The sequence below is a fragment of the Strongylocentrotus purpuratus genome, unplaced genomic scaffold, assembly GCF_000002235.5.
Source record: "Strongylocentrotus purpuratus isolate Spur 01 unplaced genomic scaffold, Spur_5.0 spur5_scaffold_6, whole genome shotgun sequence".
NCBI classification, from domain to species: Eukaryota; Metazoa; Echinodermata; class Echinoidea; order Camarodonta; family Strongylocentrotidae; genus Strongylocentrotus; species Strongylocentrotus purpuratus.
The window spans coordinates 15,756,045-15,782,212 of record NW_022145612.1 but is presented as its reverse complement, the minus strand read 5'-3'; the positions used below and the strand labels follow the sequence as shown (position 1 = coordinate 15,782,212).

General features: G+C 36.1%; 1 protein-coding gene across 1 annotated transcript; it reads left to right on the top strand.

Moving 5' to 3' along the window:
- On the top strand, window positions 1-18,517 carry LOC576833 (LHFPL tetraspan subfamily member 2a protein). The gene is made up of 3 exons (XM_777101.4): window positions 1-620; window positions 4,594-5,148; window positions 16,723-18,517. Exons 2-3 carry the CDS (start codon window positions 4,677-4,679, stop codon window positions 16,977-16,979), a joined length of 729 nt encoding a protein of 242 aa, XP_782194.1. The 5' UTR covers window positions 1-620; window positions 4,594-4,676; the 3' UTR covers window positions 16,980-18,517.
- The last annotated feature ends 7,651 nt before the right edge of the window (window positions 18,518-26,168 follow it).

Sequence of the window (26,168 nt, the reverse complement as noted above, 5' to 3'; positions counted from 1 at the left end):
TACCGTTCCCTCGGTTTGGTCGGTTTGGTCATGCTTGTAAAATCAATGGTTTGGTTTTATGACTACCGAGTTCCACGTTTTTATTTCGGTGACTCATACTTTGTTGATGGCGAAAACTTTCAAGGATTCTCCTCTGTCGACCAGCTGAGCATAATAATAATAAGCGTCTTTCATTGTTGCGTAAGTAGGGCTCAGTAAGCGTCTTTCATTGTTGCGTAAGTAGAGCTCATGTAATTGTTTGCATTTCCAAGATTAGAAGAGCTGAAAGAGAGGAAATAACTTCTGAGGCATGACCCACTCGCTCCGACACTAAACACAAAAACTCTGAGTAATCGAGCATACACCTGTGCGCACAATAGAATAGGCTACCGGTATTCCTTCTTTTACCACCGCCAGTTCGCACGTTCGGTTTTTCGAGAGCGCGGCGCAGTTCACTTTTCTGCTCTATCTCGTCTGCACTCTTTCCTGACAGCTTGCCTGTGTCGTATACCCCGCCGCTGACCCATTCTGTCTTTCTCAGAAGTGGATATACCGGTCACGTCAATTCTGCTTCTTTTCCAAATTATCTCTGCTCTGTGTTTCACCGAGGTACAGAAGGAGCATACACCAAGTATTGCAGAGTGAGTTTTTTCTTCTTCAAACTTATGCCACTTTATTACTCTTAATTATTAGGTACTGCTGTTTTACCAACTTTTGACATTGTGATTATAAACAAATTGTGGACTTGTCTCGAAATCGAAACCTTGGTCAGAATCCTGCTGGAGCTGGCCGGGGCCAGGGCTGGGTCTTTGACCTCTTGGCTATGATCTATTTACCATTCTACTCTTGCACTTGAACAGTCCTGGTTTATATTGATGGAGTTCATCGTCTTGGAATGAATATACATGTTATACTTTTAGTGGAGTATGTAAGATTATTTTATAAAATAACCTTTCATAAATTTAGTGTAAAGCACTAAAGCCTATTTGCATCCTCGATCATTCTTTATCTATTTAATACCTCTAAATATTGCCTCATAGAAAAAAGGTCTCTCATCCAACTGTTTTGGTAAAGTAAGCCTCTTCAGATCAACACCCAGAGTTTTGACAAAACTTGAGTAAGGAGTTAGTTTATTCAAAGAGGCTGATAAGCCAGTCTTACAATAACCATTGCTACTTTGGTTTGTACTTCACTTTATATTTTCCTTCTCGTGTAGATTACAATTTATGTTTTTCTTCTCAATCACTGAAATGTCTGCCTGTGCATTTCTGTGAAGTCAGTGATTGACAGACATTTGTTCTTTTTGTAAATGTTCCATTCATTGCCACTGGTACAGATAAACACAGGAAATTCATTTAATAGAGAGGATGAAATGTTGATGTTGATAATGTTGATTATATTGACAGATACTTGACATAAATTCTCTTTGATGGGAGCTTGTAAGAATGAAAACAAAGCATGTTATAGGTTATTCTATTCAGAATAGAATTTGGAGGTGATTACACTGTGCTATCCAGATCATTATGCCAGGAAGATAACCCAGAATTCAACGAAATGGGTAAATGGAATGTAAAGACAAGAAATCTGAGGTCTTGATAACATGTAATCAGTATGTTTCATGCTACATTTAGCAATTGGGCATTGTTTGTAAGTCAAGAATAACAAATTTACCCCTTGCTTTATGGTATTTTCTTGCATTTCATCCATCTAATATGTGTGGGTGCCCCCTAAAAAAACAGTGCTACCTAATGGGTGTAATGCAACTAAGAGCCATGTAACTGTCACTGTTTGATTTAAATGCTCTTTTAACATTGTATGGTAGTGAAAAGCAGAAAACCTCAGCTGCTGCTCCATAATACTAAAACATGACCAATTACTGGCTGCCCTTGCAAAGGTTAACCTAATTATACCATCCATCAAATAATCAATACCAGAAACAAACAGTTACATTTTTATGGACTGAATCACGAGCCATGCCATTGATGCCAACACTTTGTAATGGACCAGAACAAATGAATACCGGTCGGTAAAGTGGGAATTCTAATAAGTTATTCAATTGTGTGAAACAGTTGGTAAACTGTAAAGTAATATTTGTGTTTTGATGGTTGGAATCATTTGCCATTATGCCATTTTTAATATTACTTCTCATAATAAAGAGAATCCTTAAGTTTTACCTTTTAGAATTGAATCAATTGTTACCGATGATTGAAGTGGTTTAATGAGATAGCAGTTTAATAACAAAGGGTGAAACATAACAAGGATTAGCTGTTTCAAGGCTATATCCTGCAAATGCACATTAGTAAGAAGTGCTTCAGCAAGGAGTTTGATTTCACTGTAAACATCTTTTATAAATGATACCTAGATGGAGAGGGGATGTAAAGAATTTTTATTAGACTTTAAATCGGATATTCACACTTGAAAATGTGGTTGAATGTTTCCCTTTCTCTACAGGATTTCCCTTTTAAGCATGTACATTTGTAAACATGATTTTACCTTAAAGGTAATACAAAGTTTTGGTATGGGGTCATGAATTTGGTTCAAATGAACATATTGGAAGCATATGCGATCCTACAATATTCACTGATCATTGTCGCGGTCGAAATCGACTTTAAAGTTATGAAATTGTAAATAATAAACCTTTTATGTTGTATAGCTCCCTCTCAAGGTCAAGATATTAATTAAGCTGTAAAACAATGTTTCTTGACTAAAATCGACCGATTAGCTATTCCCGTTCGGAAATTATATACCACAACTACGTATTCTGAGATTTTCATGGTCGCAGCTACCATTGTACGGCCGTAGGAGCTATTTGAAAAAAATTCAAAATTTACCGGGAGTACCGGTAAATCTTTATATTCAATTTTTCTCGAAAGCAGAAGCGTTTTAGGGCCTAAAATTTCTAGTGCTTTTGATACATCCACAGGGGCATCCAAATATATCAAAATTGTAAAGAATCACTGTCCACCCATTTTTCAAAATTTCCCAAAACTTTGTAATACCTTTAAGTTTTATCATATTATTAGTCATATACAGACAGTTGTTATACTTGTGAATATGTCCCCATTTCATTTGCCAGATGTTTGGGTTCGAAGACTGACATGGAATTTTGCCAAATGATTCAGAGCCACCAACCAACACATTTAATTGAAATTTAGCATTCAAACTATCTTTATGTCTACCTACCAGTACAGTATCACCAGGAAAAAAAAATAGTTTCCATTTAGAAATGATGTAGGCCCTATTTGTATAACAGGCTAATTGTGAAATCATGCATGCATACCCTTTTATTGAAATGATTGCGGATATGTACAGTGGGTTACACAGCTTGATTTTTCTGTGTAGTATGTGTCATGGTCCATATGTTTGATGACGTAAATTAATTGATTATCTTCCAGGAGGTGTGTGCTTGTTAACAATGGTGGATCCAGGACTGTCATTGTCAGGATGGGGATGGGGCTCAAGTACATAATAAATTCCTGATTTGGAATATAAAAATGGTTATCAAATTTTTTAGATGCCTATTTAAAAAATGTGCTGGGGGTGGGAGGGGGGCAGGGCAATATTGATGGGCACATTTCCCTTTTGTTCTTTGTATTTACTTTAGGTATGCCAAAATGAGTTCCCCCCCCCCCCCCTTCCTCCCCCATTTCTGGCTCTGCCTCCTATTGAAGCCTGAAGGACCCCTTTAACAGTATGTGCCTGATGGTTTGAGAACATTGAAGTTTCCGGTGAACAATTACAGGAAATACTTGTATATACAAGCAAATATTTCATATTTACATTTCCATATTTTGGTCTCTGGTATACAGTGTACTTCTTAAAATTCACAGCAGTTGTTTCAGTTAAATTCTATTACTCAAACATTTGTGAATTGTTCATGTTGCACATTTTAACATTTAATGTTTAGTCTCACTCTAATACAGAGATCTAAATTATTCAATTTTTATTCCCATGACTGAAATCAAGGAAATCTCATCTTGTTTCCTGCTATTGTCTTGCAATGCCTTGTTTTTCCTGTTGGAATCGAAAGGACTCAAAAGGGATTTAATGGGAGACAAAGTCTTCATTCGGTATTGAACCTGAAAAAAGTTTCTCTTGAAGGAAATGCATGTATGCAATCGCTTTCCAGTGATTGAAGAGAATATTTCATAACACTTAAACTAACACATATTTTAAATGCAAAACAGATCAAATTTCATGAGGCTTTCCCTGTATTCCTTGCATTTATGAAATTATACTGTCATTAATAGTACTTTACTGATCGTTGCAGGGGTCATCATTAATAATAACGGTGCTCATCGAAATGCTCACCTGTGTGTTTGTGTTTCGATTACTTTAGAAATAAAGCGATGGTTAATCCAATAATCGATCTGCAGCAAATCTGGGAGGGGGGGGGGGGTACCAGAGGACCCTCCCTTTCCCCTTCCCCCCCTGATAACTTTTGAAAACTTTTTTTTTCTGCTTGTCAATTTTTCAGACATGACGCCTACCTGGTGCCTGGTGCCTACCCTATTCCCAGTATGATTAGTCTTTGTAGAGAAATCTTTTTACTACTTACTCCCCTCCACTTTTTACATTGACTATAAAACGCAAGATTTGTCTGTTACTTTCCAGGTTGTCAAAGACCATGAGTCTCTGAAGCATCCTTCTAAACCCAGACTGATTAGATAGACTGTTGGACGAATCTCAAACTCAAGATGTGCTATGTGATCGTCACCATCCGGTCTCTCTTCTGGACCCTTCTTAGCGTCGCCATTGTCCTGGGTCACCTGGTGGCCTTGATGACATCACAATGGCTTCTCGGAGAGGAGGCAACCATCAACAGTGCCAGCAACCTCTATGAAACAAACAATTCTACTGCACCCCAAGACATGGTCGGACCAGTAGAGACCTACACACCCACTCTTGGGGTCTTCATGAGATGCGCAGAGATTTTCCGTGCTATCCAATCGGAAGGAGGATCCACTTCAAATCAAGTTGAATGCACATCATATATCAATGACTTTATGGATTTGCCAAGTGGTTTCTGGAGGGCGATGGTGATATTCTATGCTGCAGGATTCTTTGTCCTTACAGTCGTGGCATTCCTCTCGGTGTTTAGTCTCTGCTTTAGGAGTTTGTGCAAGAAAAGCCTCTTCACTGTTTGTGGCTTCATTCAAGCAATAGCAGGTAAGATATGCACAATTTTACACAAACACTATTTTTTCTTCTTTAAATAAGCTCTGATAGTCTAAATTTAGGATTGACCAGAATCATGGTAGATCAGATACCTCTGCTAAACTTTATCTATGGTTACTGCACCTATAATACCAGTAGTGAGTTTGGATTAAGAAAAATTACAAGTGTTTGATCTGGACAGACTCGATTTTATTAAGAAACACAGAGAGACGACATTAGAAGTATCCATGAATTGGTGATAAGTGATAAGTGAAATGGGCAGTGGACATATACCAACTATCATACTAATATTAGGGTCTGCAAAAGCAAACTGTCACTTGATGGTTCCATAATACTTCCATAAGACAAGTTGAAACCTCTCAAAAATACATGTACGGTACACTGTATGCATCATTCACTCCCCTGTCCTGGTCTGCTCCCCATTACATACTTGTAGCTAAATAAGTTATACTGGTTAGGAAGCCATAAAGTAATTAGTATACTTTTTGTCTGAAAGGCAGTAATTGTTGTTATGAACATGAACACAGCAACAGTATGTGCATGAATCCAGTTCTTACACAATATTATTGATTGAATCCTTCACTATAATCTTATTCTGATTCAGATGAAACTAAATATGTGTAGGGTACATGATTATTTGAAATTGTTTATACAAACACACCTGATATGCTTTGAAAAGAACAAATTTATTTTCAGGCTTTTTTTTTATCATGCACATGTACTGTATCTTCCAAATTTTGCAGCTTGAGAAAAGAGGAGGTTTTAAATGTCTCTTAGTAGTTTGGATTCTTGTCATATTGCATGGGAATATTCCCTGAATTCATGAACTTACAGCTTCGGGGTTACCTACCCAAATTTGACAAAACCCTGTCATTAATTAACTGCTTAACAGTAAACTCCCCTGTTTTCATTCAGTATTTAAGTATTGTAGAGAGAGTCATTTAGCAGTTATTGTGAACTCGGAGTGAGTTATTTAGTACATCCTTCCTGGATCATTATTGCTTTTGAAGTTACTACCATTTGACTTGTCCTGTGGGTGCCCTTTTCTCTTCTGCTTGACCAGCTTTCAATACAGACATAATGGGTGCCTATTCAGTGACAAAGTACCGATTTTCAACTGGGAAATAGGAATAGAAAGGAATCAATTTTATTATTTGTGTTTGTGTATTGGTTGGTTGGAATAGCCTGTAGTTGTACTGTACATATATGTTATGTTGTATGCATAGACACCGAGCTGTTGACAAGCTGTTAACATTACAGAAATATGATTTTTCATCCCCTTTTTTCAATGGGGAGGTCTGTAACTCCTTTGGCTCTCCTGGACTTGTCTCTAATAGCCCATTACATTTTTTGAGTAGATATATTATTTAGCAACATAAGTACAAGTACTTGCTGCAGGACTGACAATCTGACAGATTTGCTTATCATAGGTCCATGTCATCTCCCCTAGGTCCTTTCCAAAAATGGAAAAGCACATTACGTGGGTATGCGCCACCATCTCGATCGAGTTTGGGAAGGTTTCCCCAGGAATGTCACTTGGGAAATTTTCTCTGAAGTTGAAAAGTTCACTGGCCCAGGATAATCCTGTAAGAAATTTGATTTGATAGATGGCTGTATCCAATCTTACAGCTCCAAACCAAAGCATGATTTTTATGGTGAGGTAAATCTAAAAGCCTATAGAGTAAAACAAACTTGAAAATGTCAAACGTTTCCTTTGTATACCTATGATTTTCTGAAAATTTTGGTAGACTAGGTTTCTGTGCAGCTATGCCATATTTTAATCTTGTGCATAAATGTTAAAAGTATTTTAAAGATTAACAGAACTTGTTGACTGACCTGTCCAAGATTGAAGTTGGGACTCTATTTGCTAGGAGGGATATTGCTTGAGTTTACTCTTTTTGTCTGTTACCTTCATAAAGAGGTCTTTCTCTCTTTGTGTCAGAAGACTTCCTTTATTCTCAGGAAGCGATGAGTAACACCACTGTTCGTCCAGACAATCTTACCAAACTCTATTCTATATTGTCTGGTAAACAGGCTTTCCCATGATCTCATTCTGTGGTGAAAGTTCACTTTTTCAAAGCTAATCTCTCCACCCTACTCGCTAATTGAGGAGCAATTCATGTACACACCCTAATTGTCTGTGTGTCATAAAATAATTGATATCATATTGACAATGTCTGTCTCAATGTTACCTAATAAATTGCTAATTGCCTGATGACAGTTCTATATATGGAATTGATTTGAAACAATTCCTCTTGTTTTTTATATTGTCTGCAACTCTGCATCAACTCATATACACGTACCTTTTACATTCATAAAAGGCCCTTCTGACTTCTGAGTTCTGACTCTCAGCAGATAATGATAGCAGTGGAATTTAGTCTTCTTGAAAATGAACAATTTATTTCTGTTACTATATTGAATATCTAAAATTTTCATGACTGTATTATATTTTCATGAGGATATCAAACTTTCATTGTATCTTTAATCAGCTGTGTGCCTCTTTGCTGTTTGTGTGTATCGTTTTGGATCTGGTCTCTGTGGTTTTTAACTTGGGTTTGGCATGATCGACCCACTTCCCATGATTTCAGTTAATTAGAAGTGTCCTGTTCAAGTCATTTTTCAACATCCTTTTAAGCCTATAAATTAAAAGAAAGGGCCTACAACTGTAGATCCATCAAAATTCCATGTTTCAAATTACATGTAATATCATTCTAAAACATCTTGATTCTTGATCATGAGAGTTCTCATAATTAAAACATTCATAACTTTCTTATAAACGGTCCGATTTATTTCAAAATTTCGCCATTTTATTTGCTTTCATACAAATAAACATATTACAATGGTTGAATTGCCCTTCGACTCAAAGTGCAGGTTGGCAGAGGATAACAAAAAGTGGATCTCACCCTGAGCTCCTTCTGTATTGCCTAGTGTGGGTGGGTCTTGTTTTTGGAGAGGTTCCAATCGGGTAATACTGACTGATGCTCATCCTCACTAGCTTCTTCAAGTATTTCTATCTTATCTTCAGGCATGAAAAGAATAACAAAAACCTCTTTAGAGATCATACCAGAGTTGCGTGATCATACCAATTCGAATTGGGCATGATCTATTAAAGGGGTACATTGATGCCAATGTTTGAAAATGGAATGTGCTTTCACATGATGCAGACCTCGATGTCATGTCATGTAACACATTTTGACAAATTTCCTGAATTATTTGAAGTGATTTTTCAAATTGCTGTAGGCTTGTATTATAATTTATATACCCAGTGTGAACAGAATTGAGTCAGTTTAAATCCTTTTTAATAGGTTTATTCAAACAATTTGTAACTAATAATCATTATGATGAATTTTGAATTTGCAGAAATTTAACTAGCACTTTGTATTTGACTGCTCTGTTATAGATAATAATTCTAAGGTTGTGAGTTCCATTTTGTGTGATTATAGTGAACTACCCAATTAGGCCTCCTGTATTTTTTGTATCGTGGAGAATGGACAAATCTATGGTAGAACATGGAGAATAGCTCTAGGGCTTGTTTGATGAAAGGCAAGGTTTATGGAGCTTTGTTTGCCACCAAATAGAAGTTCAAAGATCACTTCCCAACAAATATGTACAGGTCTTGTTTAATCAGAGGATTAGAAACTTTCATGAAAAGAACTTACGTGTCAAGCCATTTGCTAGAATCATGAAGTATGGGCAAAAGTGAAATTCAGTTAACCAAATGACCAGCATGTGCAAACATATGTTGTGGTTCATTGTACATTTAAAGTATAGTCTGTCATCACTTGTTCGGAGTGACACACACTTGATTAAAGTGTCAGTCAGATCTGTCTGATGGGCAGTTTTCATTCCAGTAAAATGTTTGTCAATATTTACATTCTTTCTTTAGCAAAATGTGTATGTAATGTAAGGATAGATACAAGCATACTTATCTCTGCATGTATTGTACACATACAATGCTGTTGTGCAAACATCTCATGAAATTTTGTTGTAATTCATTATTCTTGTACTTAATCCATTTAGCTAAAGATTTGCACCGAGCTGTCTCTTATATGTCCCTCTTTTATTCACATCGACTTCTGGGTGTACCACCCCTTTAATTCTCTGGTCTCCATGTATATGGCTACTCTACCTTTGTCTTTAATACATACTGCCACTAGATGAGTATTTAAATTCTAGATGAGATTAACTCTAATTAGAGTATTTTTCGATGGCTAACCCAACCTACAATTACTGAGGAGGCGATGAAATCAAGAGATGGAAAATAGGATTTGGGACTTACTCACTCATTGGTGAAAGACTCATTGCTTTTGCAGATCAACGCATTGGAACTAATTTCTTAGATTTCCACAGAGGCCTTGTATAATTGTATCAGAATTTCTGCTCTGGCTCAGAAACTGTGAAATAAATTTCTCCTAAATCATTTCACTCAAGTTTAAGGAACACCCAGGTATATTTTTTTTCCTGTTTGGTCATGATATATGTAACAAAATATGTTCCTTTTTTAGAATTGAGTCTACATGTATATTGAGAAGAATTCTTCCAAAGATTTGTTGTGCTTCTCTGCACTAAGAAGTTGCCAGAGGCCTTGCTATTGGGTTGCATTCATTTGCAACCATTTGTTGCTACAATTACTCGTGAATTGATGAAGGGATTCCAATAAGACTGAGCTCAGATTTGTTTAGGTAAAGCTGAACTGAGTAGACTTTGGGGGTCTTAAGGTCAAGGGCTACAGGTCAAATTTATATGAAGGAGGATATTTTGCACCCCAAAGGCCTGTTTTCATCGGACCGAGGTTGCAAAATAACCCGCTATTTTAACTAGCCCAATCTCAAATTAGCCAGCTAATTTGCGTCTTCATTAGCCAGCTAATTTGCGTCTTCATCAGCCCGCAGTTGCAATTAGCAGGCTATTCGGTCAAGAAAATATCCAGAGAAATCTTGGTCTTGTTTCCAAAATATCCCGCTAATTTCTGAGTCTGAAAATGGTGGGCTATTTGCAACTTTGGTCTGATGAAAAAGGGCCTTTTGATTAGTTGTAATGTAAGCCCAAGAACAAGAATATATATTAAATCCTTAAACAAAATGTTGAAGCTAATACTAACCGTGTAGCAGACTTTGCTTACATAGTCTATATGATATAATTTGAATACATAAAGTTCTGATTGAATTTGAAAGATGTATAATTTGATATAATAAGATAATTTTAACTTTCTATATATCCATTCTTTAACTTTATATTATGTACTTAAAGTATAAATGGATCTTGCCCATACAGTAGAGAGGTATCACATGAATATGCAAATGACACACCACACCTGCATTTTGTTCTCTTTGAGGCAGCATGGTTTACATTAGGCCTACAATGTACACACCAAATATTTGTTCTGCACATAATGTTTACAAGTAAAACCATCCATCTCTCTTCACCTGTCTGTAATACTTGCTGCACATGTGTTCCGTGTGAAAAAAGGCTAGAGTTTGTAGAGAAAGTACAACCTGAGAGCTTGGAGGGACAAGTGTTCGACATGAGTCAGCGAAAGGGCTGATGTAATATGTCACCACTCGAGAAGAGAATGAATAAAAAGAGAGCATATTTTAGGAAAACCCTGTTTACACTGGTGCAATATTAATAAACCAATAAACTCAAGGTTGACCTGCGCTGACCAGAAAGGTGTTTAGTGGGACTCCACCCTGTCGGCTATGGGTCTATGGAGTCTATGGGGTCTATTGGGTGACCGGGCTAGACCCAGAAGGCCCTGACTAATCATAGAGCTGTGATGTCTGTATCAAGACCGTGAAGTGTCAGATTGAACCATGAATTGTAAATTGTGCACCTGTAGATAATATGATTTATTAGTAGGACTATTTCCTGGTAAAGCTTTTGCCGAAAACAGCTGTAGATATCATCTAGGTCAAACTAGGGTCAATGAATTGTAAAAACTTTGAGGTACTCTGTAATTTTTATGAAGTCATGTCTATCGATCCTCTCTGTTTGATTTGTGCATCATCCTTTTCTTCACTTGTTGGAAATATATAAATAAAAATATTCAAACACCAGGATTATAGCTGAGATTGTTACTTGTTTCTCTTGTTTTCTAATTACATGTATTTGTTTGTACATTTACCAATTGTAACCAAAAAATACAGCTTCTTTGCTTCAACAGTGTGTATACTGGTCTCGGTATTTGTTGTCTTAATTGGTTTGCAGCCTATGATTTGTATTAGACATTCAGCGCCTTATTGCCAGCATTAGGCTTAGATTATTTGATTCTACTCCTCAATTATATGGCACTTCATTTTAAGTCAACTGAATTTCCAAAGCATTGTCAAATCATAATTCTTGTATGAGAAAATAAATATACCGGTATATATATATTTTACATTAAATGTCAGTCAGTATTCCATCATAACTAGCTAATCATAACAGCATAAGTCAACAAATGCATGAAAAAAGATGAGCAAGACTCTCACGGCTCTCAGTAATATTCATACTGTGTCATAACCACATTGATTACTTGTGGTCAGATTACTGACAGGTTCTCAATGGAGATACATGTGTTTAGCTATCACTGGAGGGTGTGTGGGTAGGCAAGGACGGTGGGTGTGTGTGTGTGTATGGTGGCCCTGAAGGGACATCGCGAATAGACTAAATCGTGAAAAATATGCGATAAAATTCACGATATCGTCAATTTTATCGCATATTTTTCACGAAGAAATTCACGAAATTGACGATATCGTGAACTTTATCGTGAACTTTTCACGATGAAATTGACGATATCGTGAATTTTATCGTGAAAAGTTCACAATATAAAGTTCACGATATCGTCAATTTTATCGTGTACTCTATCGTGTACTCTATCGTGTACTCTATCGTGTACTCTCCTGACGGGCGCTTCGTAAACAAAACCAGCCATAGCTGGGGGAGACAGAGAGAAGGAAAAAAGGGAAAGGGAAAGAGAAGATAAAAGGAAAGAAAGAATAATAAGAAGAAAAGAGGGAAACGGGGGGGGGGGGGGGGGGGGGGGGGGGGGGGGCGAAGGGCTCTTGCCTCCTCCTCACTCCCCCCCTTCCCCGCCAAAAAATAAATCAGAGAGAGAGAGAGAAGGGAAAGGGAAAGGGAAAGAGAAGATAAAAGGAAAGAAAGAAGAGGAAGAAGAAGAAAAGAGGGAAACGGGGGCAAAGGGCTTTTGCCTCGTCCCCCCGCCCCCCGCCAAAAAATAAATAAGAGAAAGAGAGAGAGAAGGAAAGGGAAAGAGAAGAAAGAAAGAGAAAAACGAAAAAGAGGGAGAATAGGAAAGAAAGGAAAAGAAAGGAGGCAAGAGCCCTTCGCCCCTGTTTCCCTCTTTTCTTATTCTTTTTCCTCTTCTTTCTTGCCTTTTATATTTTCTTTCCCTCTCCCTTCTCTTTCCCTTTATGGCGGGAGGGGGGAGGGGGAGGTAAGAGCCTTTCGCCCTTCCCCCGTTTCCCTCTTTCCGTCTTCTTCTTCTTTCTTTCCTTTTATATTTTCTTTCCCTTTCCCTTTCCCTTCACTCTATCTCTCTCTCTCTCTCCTATTTATTTGTTGGCGCGGGAGGGGGGGAGGAGGCAAGAGCCCCTCTTTTCTTCTTATTCTTCTTCCTTTCCTTTTTTATTCTCTTTCCCTTTCCCTTCTCTCTCTCTCTCTTATTTATTTTTTGGGCGGGGGGATGCAAGAGCCCTTCGCCCCCGTTTCCCTCTTTTCTTCTTCTTCTTCCTCTTCTTTCTTTCCTTTTATCTTCTCTTTCCCTTTCCCTTTCCCTTCTCTCTCTATCTCTTATTTATTTTTTTGGCGGGGGTGGGGAGGGAGGAGGCAAGAGCCCTTCGCCCTTCCCCTGTTTCCCTCTTATTCCTCTTCTTTCTTTCCCTTTCCCTTCTCTCTCTCTCTCTCTCTCTTATTTATTTTTTTGGCGGGGGGGGGGGGGGGGGGGAGGTAAGAGCCTTTCGCCCTTCCCCCGTTTCCCTCTTTCCTTCTTCCTCTTCTTTTTTTCCTTTTATATTTTCTTTCCCATTTCCTTTCCCTTCTCTCTCTCCTTATTTATTTTTTGGCGGGGGGGGGGGGGGGGGGGTGAGGAGGAGGCAAGAGCCCTTCCCCCCCCCCCCCCCCCCCCCCCCCGTTTCCCTCTTTTCTTCTTATTATTCTTTCTTTCCTTTTATCTTCTCTTTCCCTTTCCCTTTTTTCCTTCTCTCTGTCTCCCCCAGCTAGGGCTGGTTTTGTTTACGAAGCGCCCGTCAGGAGAGTACACGATAGAGTACACGATAGAGTACACGATAAAATTGACGATATCGTGAACTTTATATCGTGAACTTTTCACGATAAAATTCACGATATCGTCAATTTCATCGTGAAAAGTTCACGATAAAGTTCACGATATCGTCAATTTCGTGAATTTCTTCGTGAAAAATATGCGATAAAATTGACGATATCGTGAATTTTATCGCATATTTTTCACGATTTAGTCTATTCGCGATGTCCCTTCAGGGCCACCATATGTGTGTGTGAGGTCGAGTGAGTATGAGGGATGCTAACTGGATGATTGGGTAATGGCTCTTGTTCCCAGGGGAGTGAGAAGTAATGATCCAAACCAATTTATTTGACACTTCATCTCAAATGCTCTCAGGAATCGTTTATTGACTTCTTAGATTCTCCCATATCATCTTTTTGGGCAAAAGTAATCAGAATGGTTACATTCCAGTCCATTTCATTCAAATTATCTTTTCTTCAACGGTCTTTTCTTCAACTGTCTATCATTTCCAAGATTTTTCCCCCTTTATGCTTGTAGTCTGCTCATAGAGACCTGTTATTATATTTTTGTTTCCAGAGGAACTTTTAGATGACATTTAATGAATACCAATGAGCTCCATTAAATTCAAAAGGTTCCTACAGGGTATGTAGCTCTGTTTATAAAAAGACATGAATATTTGAGAGGGAAAAAGAGAGTTTACTTTAGTGTACTTGCATTCCTCACCATTTTACTTTACTTTACATTACAGGTGTATGTTATGACTTGAACTGGGGTTTTTATTTGGAGACTGACATTGAATGCTCTTTGATTCAGAATTATTCAGGCGTTGTGTAAATGAGATGAAATTTATGGATGAATGGATCCGATGGTATTGCAATGGATATATGCAATAAAGCTATGTGCTTCCGCTCAGGGATGAAACAAATTACAAAATGGAATATGAACTTAATATATTCAGACTAGATACACAGGTATATGTGACAGGAGATTTTTTTCTGTACAGGGAGTATACTGTGTTTTCAAATGAAGATAAAATCATGTTGGAGATGATGGTTGCTGTGCGAGAAGTTTTGTGAATGGGAATTTTCTTGTTCGAAATTCGAATTTGTCTTTAGTTTAGTCATCTTTCAAACTTTAAAGCCTTCAGCATTTTTAACACTCAGCCATACCTCAAGGCTCAAGTTCTTCATTCTACCCAAGGAGTGCAAATGAATAGGTTTGCACAAATGAAAAAAAAGTCTGCCTTTCAGGAAATTACGCCTCTAAGCTCCTGGTGATATTCAATTAATGGCAGCCCCCGGTGAACTAATGAAGGGAAATCTGATTTTGGATTGATTTCTGAGCGGCCGAATGTGAAGCATGTTCGTTAGTCAGAGAGTAAATTGGTGCCCTGGAAATACTGCTCCAGTAGGAAGGTGTGTTTGTAGGAGCTAAAAGTCTGTCTGTGGTTATGCCTTGGGGTAGATTAGGGTTCTTGACAAATGCAAAGAGCTTGTGATATGGTTAACTAGTGCTTGAAAGTTTCTCTATTGCATGTCTGAGAATTGTGAAATGTTCAAGCCTGGGTAAGGGCAGTTTTTTGAAGTACATGTATGCATTACACATTAGAGTGTTGAAATGAGAAAATCCTAGACTACAATTTTTATTTAGAAGTCTTGGATTATATTGACATAAGGTCCAAGGTAAAGATGAAAAAGCCAAAGTTATAAATATTCTAATTTCAATTTGTGATAAAGATGAAATAAACTACTAAAATTAAATTTGCACTCTTGTGACTTGTCAAGTACTTCAAACAGAATAATATATCTGCCAGTTGAATTCAACAAAAAATGATTACCGTATCTGCTGATTAATGCGAAAAGGAAAACAAGGAAATTGATGTATCCTGATACTCCAGGTTGATTACAAATTGAGCATCAGGTCCTCGCATGTTTTTCAGTCAATTTGATTTACTGCAAAAAGCAAGTTTATGCTGGTTCTTAATTTAAAACTTTGCTAGTCCAAACCATCTATCTACTGTATGATAAACCATTCAAATTTGTATAAAGCTTCTTTCTCATTACAAGAATATAAGCTTGAAGCTGACGGGTGACAAAGGCATGAAAGAATTTACGGTTTCACTCCTCGTATATTCAATCTAAAATCATTGGAGAGACAACTGCCCCTTCCCCTTCCCTCAATCCCCCTGATTCAGTAAACACTGTACCATATTATAACGGAAGCAGTATTAATTACACAATTCTCAAACTTAAATAAGGTTTAATCCTTGCAAGGACATTACAGCTTAGGATCTCACAAATCATGAATACATGCATGCAAAGTGACCAACATTATAGCCAATAACCAACTCTTACCATCAGAGCACAGACTATATTTAATGACTATGATTTTCATACCCCTTTTTTGTCTAGTGAGAACCATGATAATTTAATAAAAATACTGAATGATGAACCAAAAGGAGAAATATGAATATCAATTGTTCATTCATCAAGATCATACTAGATCTTGTTTTGTAGCCATGCAAAAATGTATGTGTCAGTCTACCAATTAACATACAGAAATTACTTACTCTATTTAGTTTAATAAACAGGTTTATAATGATATTCATAGCATTTTTCCTCTCTATTCCAGGCATAGAGTACTTTTTCAATTTGCCTTATAAGGAGAGAGAATGGTTGGAAGCAAATATTATTTGAGAACTTTCTTACTCATACAATTTTTGAAAGAAAACCATGCTATGAACAAACAACAAGGCTCATTTAATACCATTATTGATGTTTTCCCTCTTACTCATCAGTTTGACGATGCAATTAAGATGGCAGGCTATTGTGATGTCTACTTCCATACCAATACAGCAATTTGTTTCACTAATATCACAGTTTTCAAACGAACACTTCTCTCATTGTTGATCTAAAAGGAAGCTGATCTTTACGGCTTAGTTGGCTTTCTGAAAACCATTTATCTCCTGATTGGGTTGTCATTGTTGGGAATTAATGGAAGGGAAGGTCCCCAGGGTACGGGGAATGCGGTTGAAAGCGCACCAGAGGGGAAAGCTGTCCTAATTGTTGCCAACAGTGAAGTTTGGTTACTGTGGGGACTACAGAGTGTTTACCATTCATATGAGAGATGGGGGAAGAGGTAATTGCACTTTTTAGGCCAGACGTGACCTGTCTCATGTTTGTTTTTAATTGTTAAGTCAGACAATGGACCTAATCAGCTATGATTATGAGAGTTATTGAACAATGATTTCCATTCTAACATTCCTAATCATCCGAACTAATTTTTCTTCTGTATCATCCTTGCAGGTCTGTTGATCCTGATATCCTTAGTCTTCTACCCGGCAGGATGGGGTGCAGAGCGGGTCCAGGACCTGTGCGGACCTGATGCTGCCCCCTTCCAGCCAGGGACCTGTGCCATAGGCTGGTCTTTCTTTGTTGCTGTGGGCTCCACCGTGGCTACTTTTCTCTCGGCTGTGCTGTCCGTCCAGGCAGAGATCGCAACATCCAGTGATGATGTACAGGATGAGATCTTAAAGGGAAAGTACATTATATGTCTACCATGATGATCTATAACAGGACGAGTCCAAAGAGAGAACCTAAACCTGGTACAGGATGATATACTCAAAAGAAAGTTCATCATTCATCTACTATAATTTGGAGTAAAAAAAAGTACCAAGACCAAGTGTTGATGTTTCTTTAAAGTGAAGATTCTTTTTGTATTACTGTTACTCTTGTAATGGACAATTTACTTCAAACAAAATTGTTCACCTATCTCATGATGCATTGTTACATGACGTCACAAGTTTCAAAGTATCTCTACTACAATTTTGTGTATGAGAAGGTATATCTTTAGCAGGGCTAAAAGATTAGGATTACGTCATGTCGTTATCCAAGCTAAGAACTAGTGTGTAATGAATCTTAACTTCCATATTCTTTCATCAATCAAAGTCTTGGGCCCCTTATCTGTTATGTGATGCTGCAGTAGAGACTCTTGCCTACTTTACTTCATGATTTCTATTTTGCCTTAAAATTGTGTGTTTTACAGCTGTCTGGTTACTCATAAACCAGTCAATATTCTTTCACCACTGTTTTCAACTTTCATAAGGTGGCAACACACAAACAAAATTGTCAAAAAAATGTGGCATGTATCATGTGGTTTGATCACAAATAATGAGATCTTGAACTTCCTCCCTGGAACATACATGACGTTGAGGATCAGTTACAGGAAGATTGTGGGATAGATTTCATGGATTGATGACGGTGACTTGTGGTTCTGCTATTATCCATATGGAAGGCTGTTTACTCTGTACATGAAAACACCCCGTTCAGACTCTAAAAAATCTCTGTATAGTACATTATCCATGTATACATGTACATGTAGCTGCTACAGTTAACAATTAAATTATTCATACCAAGATTTTTTAATTTTTAAGAATGTGAAATATTGATCTGTCCTGATTTCTGTTTCTTGAGAGTGTGACATATTACAGCTTACATCTTTGTATTCAACAAAGGCCCTAATTCAACCAGTCTACCTTTCATTAAAAAAACCTCCAAATTTACAAGGGATATGAATAATTCAGTTGGGAACTGTACATACAAGAATTTTGTAGCTAAACAATAAGTAGATACCTTTTTCTAGCCTGAACATCTCATTACAAATTATTGTATACTTCAGCAGCTGTTTGAACGAAAACTCAAAGAATCAAGGTGCACTTTCAAAGTGAATGTCGTATCGTACAAAAAGCATATAGTGTAGCTGGGTGGGGCTTATCGCGAGTGCTAACCGATGATTGGTTAGCCGTCATCTAATACTGAGCTTAAATATGTTTTCAACAGACATTTTCAAAACCTGTCTCTTTGTGTAGTATATCTTGTACAATATTTTTTGTTCACTCATGCACACCTGTTTTGCAATATATGACGATTCTTTATACAATTTTTCTTTACTGTTGTATATATTTTTCACAGTGCAAACAGGTTCAAGTACTGTCATAGATATGTAGGGTGTTCATTATATAATCAGCTTAAAGTTATGGTTTGATATTTCTTTGAAAAACTTATCCATCATGGTTTACCAGCCATTTGGACAAGCGTTAGCGAAAAAAGAATGGACATTTTGAGAAGTGTAATAGACTGTATGTGTATTTCAAGGTCGTGAAATGTTTGCATGATTAATAATTATGATTACAATATACACAGATAACGGCAATCAATACATATCAGGTGAATGGAAATAAAGCATGAAATACATGCAAAGTGGAAGCAGTTTCCCCATTGAGAAGTAGATTACATTGACAGAGAGGACAAAAGAATTAATTTCACCTAGCGACATTCGATTTGATGAAATATAATCATGTTATATTTTGATTAGTATTTGTTTGAATAATGCAAGTATTTATTCAATTGATGTAATCCCCCACTCAGTGCCTCATAATGAGATAACTCTTCCACATTTATAGTATGGCAGTATATAGAATTGCTGGTTTCTTGCGATTAATTATATTAACATTGGGCGAATATGAAAGAATATTCTGTTCATCCATTCATTTTTAAGTGATGAGTGGGCAAAAGTGCATGTATTTAGTAAAATACTATGGGACCAATTTTTGTATGAACTTGATGCCAACAGTGTGATTTTTATACTGTTCTACATGTATGTATATATTTTGCAAGAAAAGTTAAGTTTTTCCATGAAGTTATGTCTTATGATAAAGCTATTGTCTTTATTATTTTTGTTGTGGGAACTTTCTTGACGTTTTGTTTCCGTTAGAATAGTGCAATATGTTTTGTTACTTTTTTTTACTTCACGTTTAACTACAAATAATGTTGAAGTTGTGATGCACAAGTTTATAGATATTAGATATTCAGGTATGTCATTTTTTGTTTTGAATATTCTTGGTGTGTTAATACTTCAGATGAAAGATTTTTGGGAGATTATTTTGTGTTCATAAACTAGCTTTTTGTTACAATTTGTTTTTTGAGCATTTTGTTATGATCATAAGATATCAAGAGGGGTTATTTTGTCTGTTTGGAGCCAGAAGGGTGTTCTTTCTGTGTAAAATGGTATCAATTCCCACCTGGCTTCAAACAGATGATTTGTAAAATAGTTATTTATTCAGAGGTAAATACATCGTTTATTTATTATGTTTATTTGTGATATTGATTTTAGAAGTGGATGTTTTGTTTGATAATGTTACATTGCTTTGATGGTTTGTTAGGAAATAAGATATCTCTCAGTCCTTTTTTTCCTCACATGAGCATGTGCTATTGAATCAATATTTTGTTCAAATTCATTTTGTTTGTTGACAATTTTCGTAATTGTAATCGTAATTGTGGAAGTGAGAAGAAACTCAAGAAAGATAAGGATTGGTAGAGAAATATTTGTTTTGTAATATCATCTGCTTGAAAGACAACCACACCAGAGGGGTGTTTCATAAATCTGTTAGTAAGTTATGCACGACTTTACGCACGACTGGTGATATGTTCTTGTGCTACATGTAAATGATTGAGAATCTGATTAGCACCCAAGAACATGTTCCAGTCGTGCGTAAAGTCGTGCATAACTTACGAACAGCTTTATGAAACACCCCCAGGTAGTGTGAAAAACAATGTTTCTGGAACATTATGAGGATGAGAATTTGGAGTGAAGATAGGTAACAGAGAGATTATGTAAACAAAAAATCATTTTCACTTGATTTATATTATATCATGAATTTTGTCTTCTCAAATTTTCCATGTAATAGAAGTGAGCATTTATGGTGTTATTTGGTATTTATCATGTAATATATGTTCTGTAGATAGTCATGTTTTAGTTTCAAGTGTTCCAAAATAATTATGAATGTAGTTATTTCTCATTTAACCCAGAAACACATCTTCGTTGTTTTGGAAAGCTCCATGATAATTGTTGTAGGGAACAGAACCATGTCCGATTTTAGTTTCTTTTCAAGTTTTTGTATAATTTCAAAGCTCAAATAATAATAGCATTTTGAAAGGTAGAATTTTGTTTTAATACAATTTGTGTTTGTACTTTATAACTGTCAAAGAACACCTGAAGTTGTTGATATCTTCCAAAGCCAAAGAAAGTATATTAATGATGTTCATGTAATATTTCCCTTTAAAATATGCAGATATCATTGATACATGTTTTGTTTTTACATATATATTTATGTATGTTTTAATGTTACATGTACACACTTCTAGCTAGATTAGAAAGTAGTCAAGGAACCTTTCTTTATTTCTTTATGTACTCAATAAGTTACACATTTTTAAGAAGTCGAGTGATTGATTTGTGTTTTTTCTCTGTAAGTCTGTATATTTATTTACACTTTGTATATTTGAATTTGATATATAACTGTACACCAGTACATATGGAGCATGTACACATTGTTATTAAACTAAAGTTTTGTAGCTTTTTAAACTAGATTTCTTTACAATTGCTTTCATGAATTTTTTGTGATTACCATACAACTCATGTCTTGAAAAGTATCAAGATCAATAAATGTCATATTAAAAGAAAATCACATTTTGTATGTTTACATCATTTGTTATAAGGACAATCCCCACAATTTATGAGTATTCTACTTTGACACACTGTTCTTTCATTTAAGTTATTATCGCTCTTTAAAATAAATATACTTCAAACTCATATTTTACTGATGTTTATGTATAGGCTATTGATTAGAAATGCAAAACATACAAAGTGTTGATGAGCCTTCCTTGTTTTGCAGTAGTCCATAGTACAAAAAAATATATTCTACATTTATATATTTAACAAACTCACTGAAATTATTTTGTTTCTTCAAAACTTTCTTTAAAGAAAGTCTCTCTTTGCTTCAAAGTTGTCACAAGTAAGTCTAAAATCTAAATCTACTTGCATGAAAGAAAGAAGAAAATCGGATACATGGATGATTGACATAAGCTTTCATACAGGTAAATGACTTGGACAGGTTTTGCCATTTTCTTTATTTTTCTGCAAGATTTTTTTTCTTCTGAATCTTGAATTCTGCTGCACATGCCACCCACTTGCTGATATATCAATCACAATGTAACCTCAGGGTTCATTTCATTCATTTGAGCAGTAATTATTATAATTTCTGTTTTTCTATAGTTGTGGTGAGGGTGTTTTGGTGATCATGCTTTGCTAGACGTGGTGATAGATGTTTCTCTTTTTATTTATGTCTGTCATTCTACTTATCTGTAAGTCTGTCATTCCATATTTTTTCATATTATGTCTGTCATTCGTTCAATCAATGTCTTTAATTTCATTTGTTATTCCTCTTTATATCTGTAATTCCTCTTATCTCTCTGTTATACACTCCTTCCATCTTTCTGTCATTCAATCGATCTCTGTCATTCCTTCTATCTGTCCTTCTTTCTATCTATGCTTGTCATTCCTTCTATCTATTCCTGTCATTCTGTCTACCTATCTGTCTGTCAATCTTTTTATATTTGTCTATCATTTCTTCTATCCATCTGTCATTCCTTCTATTTTTCTATATGAACGACAAATGGAATTAAAGACATTGATTGAAAGAATGACAGACATATATTAAAGAAGGAAATCTGTCATTCCTCCAATCTGCAGTTTCTTTAAAGGTAAAGACCAGTTATGGTCATGCGGTTGCATTGTGAAAGAAACGTTGTGGAATCGATCAGAAAAGGTTGATCATCTAGCATCTAGCATCTGCAAGGTTCTGGAATCATCAAAATGATAAGAAATTTGGCCCATTCTTCGTAAAGTTACAAGCACTATACACAGAAAGATGTACATGGGACTACCCTATATCTCTCACAGACCATGAGAGAAACAAATTTACCAAATATATGAATTAGTAGGCGGTTTCCCGGCAAATTTTTTATCATCATGTATTAGTCAAAACATATTCTTTCACATGATTGGTAATGAGAGCTTCCATTTCATTTTTTGAAATTGGGGCGTTTCCAATACTGGTCTTTTACCTTTAACCTATGTCTGATTCATACTAACTGTCTATTTATATCAATCCTTCTATGTCTGTCATTCCATTTATTCTTGTCTGTTATTCTTTCTATAATCTATCTGTCCTTTGATTTATTCATCTTTGCATAGTATGTCATTCTATCTACCAAGTATCTATTTCTATTCCATCAATCTGTTATTTTCCATTTCATCTATTTACTCATATGTCCATCTGTCTTTTTCTTGATAAACTTTTCGAGTAGCTTAAATTCTGTAGAAAGAAAGTTTTTAAATTATTTGTGAGAATTTTAATATTTACCAGTTTTCACACGACACTCTATTTTGGTGTTGGATATAACTCTGAATATTGTACACATTACACAAATAAAAACTAGGGTCGATAATGTGAATTGTACTTTGTGGAATGTGGGCCTGAATGTTAGTCTGTGTCTGGTTGTTTTCAAGCCTCTAACTATGGGCATTCCATCTGTTCAGCATACAAAATACACTTGTCTCTCAAAAATCTGGCAAAGTTATCAAAAAGCATATCGGAGGAAGCTGACATGATGTCAGAGAGAAGTCTACTGTTCTCATGAAACTATTGAATATTGTTGACAGTTTCGACTTCTACCCAACCACATAGAGTGCAATTCCTACTCTCTAATTGTACAGGAGTGGAAATTCACTTTTGGGCCAGGAAGCCATAGTTACGTAGGTCCATGGTCTGAGCAGGGAGGTGGGAGGCCCTGGTCTAAGGATCATTTTGTTTGGAGTGGAATCCACCCTCAAGGAGTTATTGAACAGTGACTTTGGAATGATTTCCATTATCTTTTGGAGTGGATTTCCATGCCTCTGTATTAACAGAGTAGTCCAATCTCCCAAATTCTTCATCTTGCACTAGACAATAATTTTTTAAACGGCAATTCAACCCGTGTAATAAGCTAATTTGTATAAAGGTAAAACAAAAAAAATCACAGAAACAGAATGGCAAAAGTTTGAAATATATAAGCAATATGAGTCCCTGCGTAATACAAGTCATCTATCATAATTATATCATGTACCTTATTCATTCTTTTCTTTTTTTCCATGTCTCATTTAGATGTACTTGCACAGTAATTTTGATTTAGTGTCTTTTGTTTGAAAGTCATATCATAATTTAATATAGGATCCCAGCGCATTGCCTACGTGCCTTCTGAATCTCTATCCTTCCATTTATTTAACCACACCAACGCCTTCTCTGCACTCTTTGTAAAGATTTTGTTTCAATGCTATGAAGCAGATACCTCAATGCATTCCTTTATTCTATAAGAGTTTGAAGTCCAATTTTCTTCATTTAGGTCTACCATGGACCTACTGGGTATACATAGCATATTCTCAGTTTTGTCTATATGTTTGTAACTTGAGCCTGGAATACCCTTTGTAGATGAGAGAGGCCTCTTTTATTTATTGTTATATTAAGGTGTGTTTCATCTCCAATTACAAAGAGGCAGACAAAGTTGCAGTGCATAGACCTCCTGGCTAACTGTGTTAACAAAGAGAGAAATAAAACTGTGGAAATTGATTGTTAATGGTATTGGTAGGCTTATATGAAAACAAATTTCAGATATCAAGAAGCAAGAGGGATGGGAGGAGTGAGAAAGAAAGTGAGAAAGAGTGGGAGGGAGGGAGAGAGAGAGAGATTGAGAGAGAGAGAGAGAGAGAGAGAGAGAGAGAGAGAGAGAGAGAGAGAGAGAGATAGACAGACAGACAGAAACAGAGACACAGAGAGGGAGAGAAACAGAGACAGAGACAGACATGGCAGACAGAGAAAGAGTGGAACACAGTGACAGTCGGAGAGACCATAGACCTACGAGAGACAGAGAGGCAGGTATAGTGACAGTCAGAAAGACAGACAGGGAGGCAGGCATAGAGACAGACAGACAGAAAGACAGACAGAGAGGCAGGCATAGAGACAGACAGACAGACAGAGAGACAGGCAGAGAGACAGACAGAGGGAAATACAGAGGGACAGGGAGACATAGAGTGTGAGAGACCACATGCCAGATATAGGTGAGGCAATGTGAGATGTAAAAACAGCTTGAGTTGCATGAACTTGACCAGGATTATATCCCAAAAGAGATTTTCATGATTAATAGGGTGATTTCATACCAAGCCCACTCTAATCCATTTATAGGTAGTTACTGGTAAGAAGAGCTATGAATCATGTGTGAAGTAGTCACATATCCACCCCCAATCATGACCTCTTATGACTCACTGATGACCCCTGGAATGGGTCAAATCTGGCAAAATCTATGGTTTCCCCCAAAAGGCTGGTTATTATAGTCTGCTTGTCCAGACTTACTTGCATGGGATGCTAATTTTCACAATCCCTACTTTATGTGTTTTCAATATGTGATGGTTACAAGAAGCTTATTGCCAAATTAGTTATTCAGTAATGTTTTGGCATGGTCAAAAATGCAGTTGAATTGTTTAACACAATGTGTATTAGTATTACTCTTAAAATATAAGAAAAAGCTCCGAGAGTTACAAAAGAGATGAATGTTGAGCAAGGCAAATAATCTTCATCTTCAAGAAGAACAGTAAGAATTATAATTATATCCTGAGACCAATTACCCAAACATAATAGATTCTAACAAGAGAAGTCATTTCAAAGGAATTTCATAGTACTTTTGGTTCCAATCACCTTTTGTATCTATTTTTCAAAAGTTAAATATCATAAAAGAGCAGATACTAAAAATCAACACACAAGAATGACTCGAGACAAATGTGTTCATTTTCAATTTTTTCATTTCTCCAAAGATATACAAATGCACTTCAAGTGGGTTTCTCACCCTCACACTGTGTTCACAAGTTAAAAGATAAAATGTGCATGACTTGTTATTTGATTGCATTACATAAATACCACATTGTTTACGACTATCTATGCTTTCATATGTACAAATAATACATCACAAATACTTTATCATGCACAAACAATTTGTTTTGTATGGAGAATTGGAGATACATTGATAACTTCAACCCATAATACACCATTTTATGAAAATACACCAAAAAAGATGAAAATAAACATAATGGTAAAATCAATAGGGCTATACATTTTAACTTATATTTTAAAATGAGAATAGTTAGAAATTAAATGTCAATAACAATGTGTAAAGATCTTTGCTTGCCTACATGCAGAATTTAATCTCTTGCAATGAGCTCCCAGTATACAGGGAATGCTTTTTCAATTCAATATTTGTCTTATTGCGAATCATACTACGTATATCTTACAGAACCAAACTTTAAAACTGTCAATTTAAGAAATACTTAACAAGTATCATATATGAAGACTGCAAAACATACAAATAATAAAACAAACTCAACAAAATATTAGACTTTAAAAATGATGTTTGCCCCTTTCAAGAATGCTTGTAATTTTTCACACGTTTGATTAATGCAGACTTTGTGATGTGCAGTTTCGATCAACATTCACAAGAAAAACTACTATTACTATGAACTAAATTTCACACTGTGCGGTACATGTTCAGTTTAAAAAATTTAAGAGTGCGAGTTGATTTTAATCAATTTGTGCAATATTACACATTGACACAAACATTGAAGCCATGAACTTTACACAGTATATTTCTTTATTTCAATAGACAGGCAAACCTTACTGTGTATCTTTTATACACAGCAGCTATCATTCATGCATGATTATAAAACTTGGATGACAGCCACAAGGATGTTTGTTTAAGTAGAATGGTTCACAGCAGATGATATAAGCATTTGGGACAACAATTTCATAGTTTTCATTTCTTCATTTTATCCA

Bases quoted from the DNA above. Each gene is read 5' to 3' on its own strand.
- LOC576833 (XM_777101.4), top strand. From the start codon at position 4,677: ATGTGCTATGTGATCGTCACCATCCGGTCTCTCTTCTGGACCCTTCTT. The intron at 5,149-16,722 runs GTAAGATATGCA...TCATCCTTGCAG, and splicing joins CTTCATTCAAGCAATAGCAG to GTCTGTTGATCCTGATATCC.